This window comes from Bidens hawaiensis, unplaced genomic scaffold, assembly GCF_021521415.1.
Source record: "Bidens hawaiensis isolate Kalapana, Puna unplaced genomic scaffold, B.hawaiensis_p1.1 tig00062029_1, whole genome shotgun sequence".
Classification (NCBI taxonomy): Eukaryota; Viridiplantae; Streptophyta; class Magnoliopsida; order Asterales; family Asteraceae; genus Bidens; species Bidens hawaiensis.
Window position 1 is genome coordinate 1 of NW_027501114.1, and position 2,352 is coordinate 2,352.

General features: G+C 38.1%; 1 protein-coding gene across 1 annotated transcript; it reads right to left on the reverse strand.

The window, feature by feature from the left end:
* Positions 1-321: 321 nt before the first annotated feature.
* Positions 322-1,779, reverse strand: LOC143603478 (putative acetyltransferase At3g50280). Its single transcript, XM_077080258.1, has one exon. It carries the CDS (start codon positions 1,777-1,779, stop codon positions 550-552), a length of 1,230 nt encoding a protein of 409 aa, XP_076936373.1. The 3' UTR covers positions 322-549.
* Between the last annotated feature and the right edge of the window lie 573 nt (positions 1,780-2,352).

A 2,352-nucleotide genomic window follows, 5' to 3' on the forward strand; every position in this document is an offset into this window, starting at 1 on the left:
ATCCTTTGCTGAGGAGAAGTTACTACTACTAGTCACACTCGAAGGGTGTTTCTTACTTGAGTTATAAACAGCTTGCTTCTAGTCATTGTTTAATCATCAATTGTGAATATTGTGTGAACTTTGCGTGAGCTTTGATACATAACTACTGACTTGTATTACTATGATTTTGAATATGTATTGTTTCTAAAAAAGCATGGTATCATTACATATGCTCTACGATGTTTATAATTTTTCTTCTTGTGATCGCATTCAATGAAATCATGAATCCAATCAATTGATTAACTAACTATACATTCTGATGTAACTAATTCTACCAATTAATCTAGGATATTCCATAAGTTGAATTAGATTCACATGGTATGTATCCAAAATTCAATGTCTATCATGTTTAATCATATCTCCTGTAACTTTTCTAATATTAATAGTTTTGCGGTCAATTATTTGATGAATTTGTGGTTTAAATTATAAATGCCTTGTAATACAAAAATAATTGTAAAGTACATTAGGGAAAATAGAACAAAGTAAAAAGGAAAACATTTAATTTATGAATTACACATTAACAATACTCATGAATTCTTCATCAGCTTCAAAAGCCGCCATGTTTTCGGGCAACAAGCAGACTTCCAGATCTATGCTTCCTCCGCCCTCCCGTCCAGGATACGACATCACCTTCCCGTCAAACTTATTCGCATACCCACTCAAAACCGCCAACGCTTTCCCCAATCCAAATTCATTTCCATACATATCAAATCTTGGCGAGCTTCCAATATGTACACCATTTCTATCAAAATGCACACTCGTGTTAACCAATAACGAACCCTTTACCCACACATCCATCAATTTCTTAATTGCCTTATCATTGTGGCTCACCACCAGTTCATGCAACTGCAATGCGGCCCACCCGACGCCATGATCAAGCAACTCCCCAGCCGTTGTTGTTGCCTTCAACCTCTGAACCATATTACCTAAGTAGTTTTCAGATATAGGTGGGGATATCCTGCTTCTGTTGCTCACAGACAGTGAGCAACTGGTGTTTCCATCAGCCGGTATCCGCCTAGCACGTGTGACACACCTCCACACAAGGGCGGATAACGATTGTAAAGTGGAAATCTTAGTTGTATTACACTCGGAGTTTGCTTTTGTTTTGAGTTTAGAGAGTGATTCGGACGAGAAGTGGAAGATTCGTTCTCTTAACATTGGGTGGTCTGGTCTATTGATGTATTGATTCTCATGTGTAAACGGGAGCGTGATGATCTGGTCGGATCCTGCCAGAATCCATCTGTCCAGAATCGGAGGACGTGAGATGTTAAAGCTTCTTGATTTAAACATTTCTGACCAGGAGTTGAAGAAATGCCAGAATGAGGTTCCATCAGCCACCATATGGTTCATAGAACACCCGACAAAGATACCATCGATTAGTTCGGTCACTTTTATGGACAGCAGTGGCAGCTCGTGACCGTCATAATTGACAGCCTTGTTAAGATCAAAGAACGATTCATGAACAACCGACGGCACGTCAGTGGGTGTAAGAATATCAGCCACGGTCAGGTTAACAACTGAATGGATGAATCTAGCTCCAGGGCTATTCTCGGGGTTCAGAAAGACGGTTAAAGAGGGCGGCTTTTGCTGTTTGAGGGTGACTAAGCGGGCGGCGAGTGGGTGGAAGTGAGTGAGTGTGGCGGAAAGCGAGTCTTTGAGGCCGTCCAGGAAAGTGGTTATGGAGAAATCTTTATTATTTTCAGGTAACCTGAAAAGGAGACCCTTTTGAATGTAATTCATAGAAACCCTGACGAGATCCCATGGTGACAAGTATACAGGTTTCTTTGATTCTTCATATAGAATAGAGATATATATTTCGTTAATTGACGAATTTTGTGCCTGTTCTTATTAGATATTTATACTGGTTTGGTTGCAGGCAGGTCATGCATGATCATGCATTAGAAAACTGAACGTGCATGTTGCAACATGTATGTTCGTGTACTTTAATTTTTTTCTTGTAACCACGGATTAAATTAACTTAGTACCGATCATCAGATCACACAAATTACAATATTTTTATTGAAACTTAAAATAGAGGATGTGTTATAAATAATAAAATATCACCACGTGGTATTCCTTTTACATTGTAAACAAGAACGTGATCAATTTTGGAACATTTTTTTAAAGAACCATTTGAAAAGAGAGAATATTGAAATAATCCATTAATCTTCAATATTTTTAAATGGATAAGGAAATTCGGACTGGGGCGACGAAATTCAAAAAGCTTTGAATTTCGTCTGCTTTGTCCAAATTTAAAGTGAATCCGGTCTTTTCCGTCCAAATAATTTTTAAATAATTTCGTCTTTCGAGACC

What these genes read in the sequence shown, in the direction of transcription:
- LOC143603478 (XM_077080258.1), bottom strand. Translation starts at nt 1,779, where the DNA reads ATGAATTACATTCAAAAGGGTCTCCTTTTCAGGTTACCTGAAAATAAT.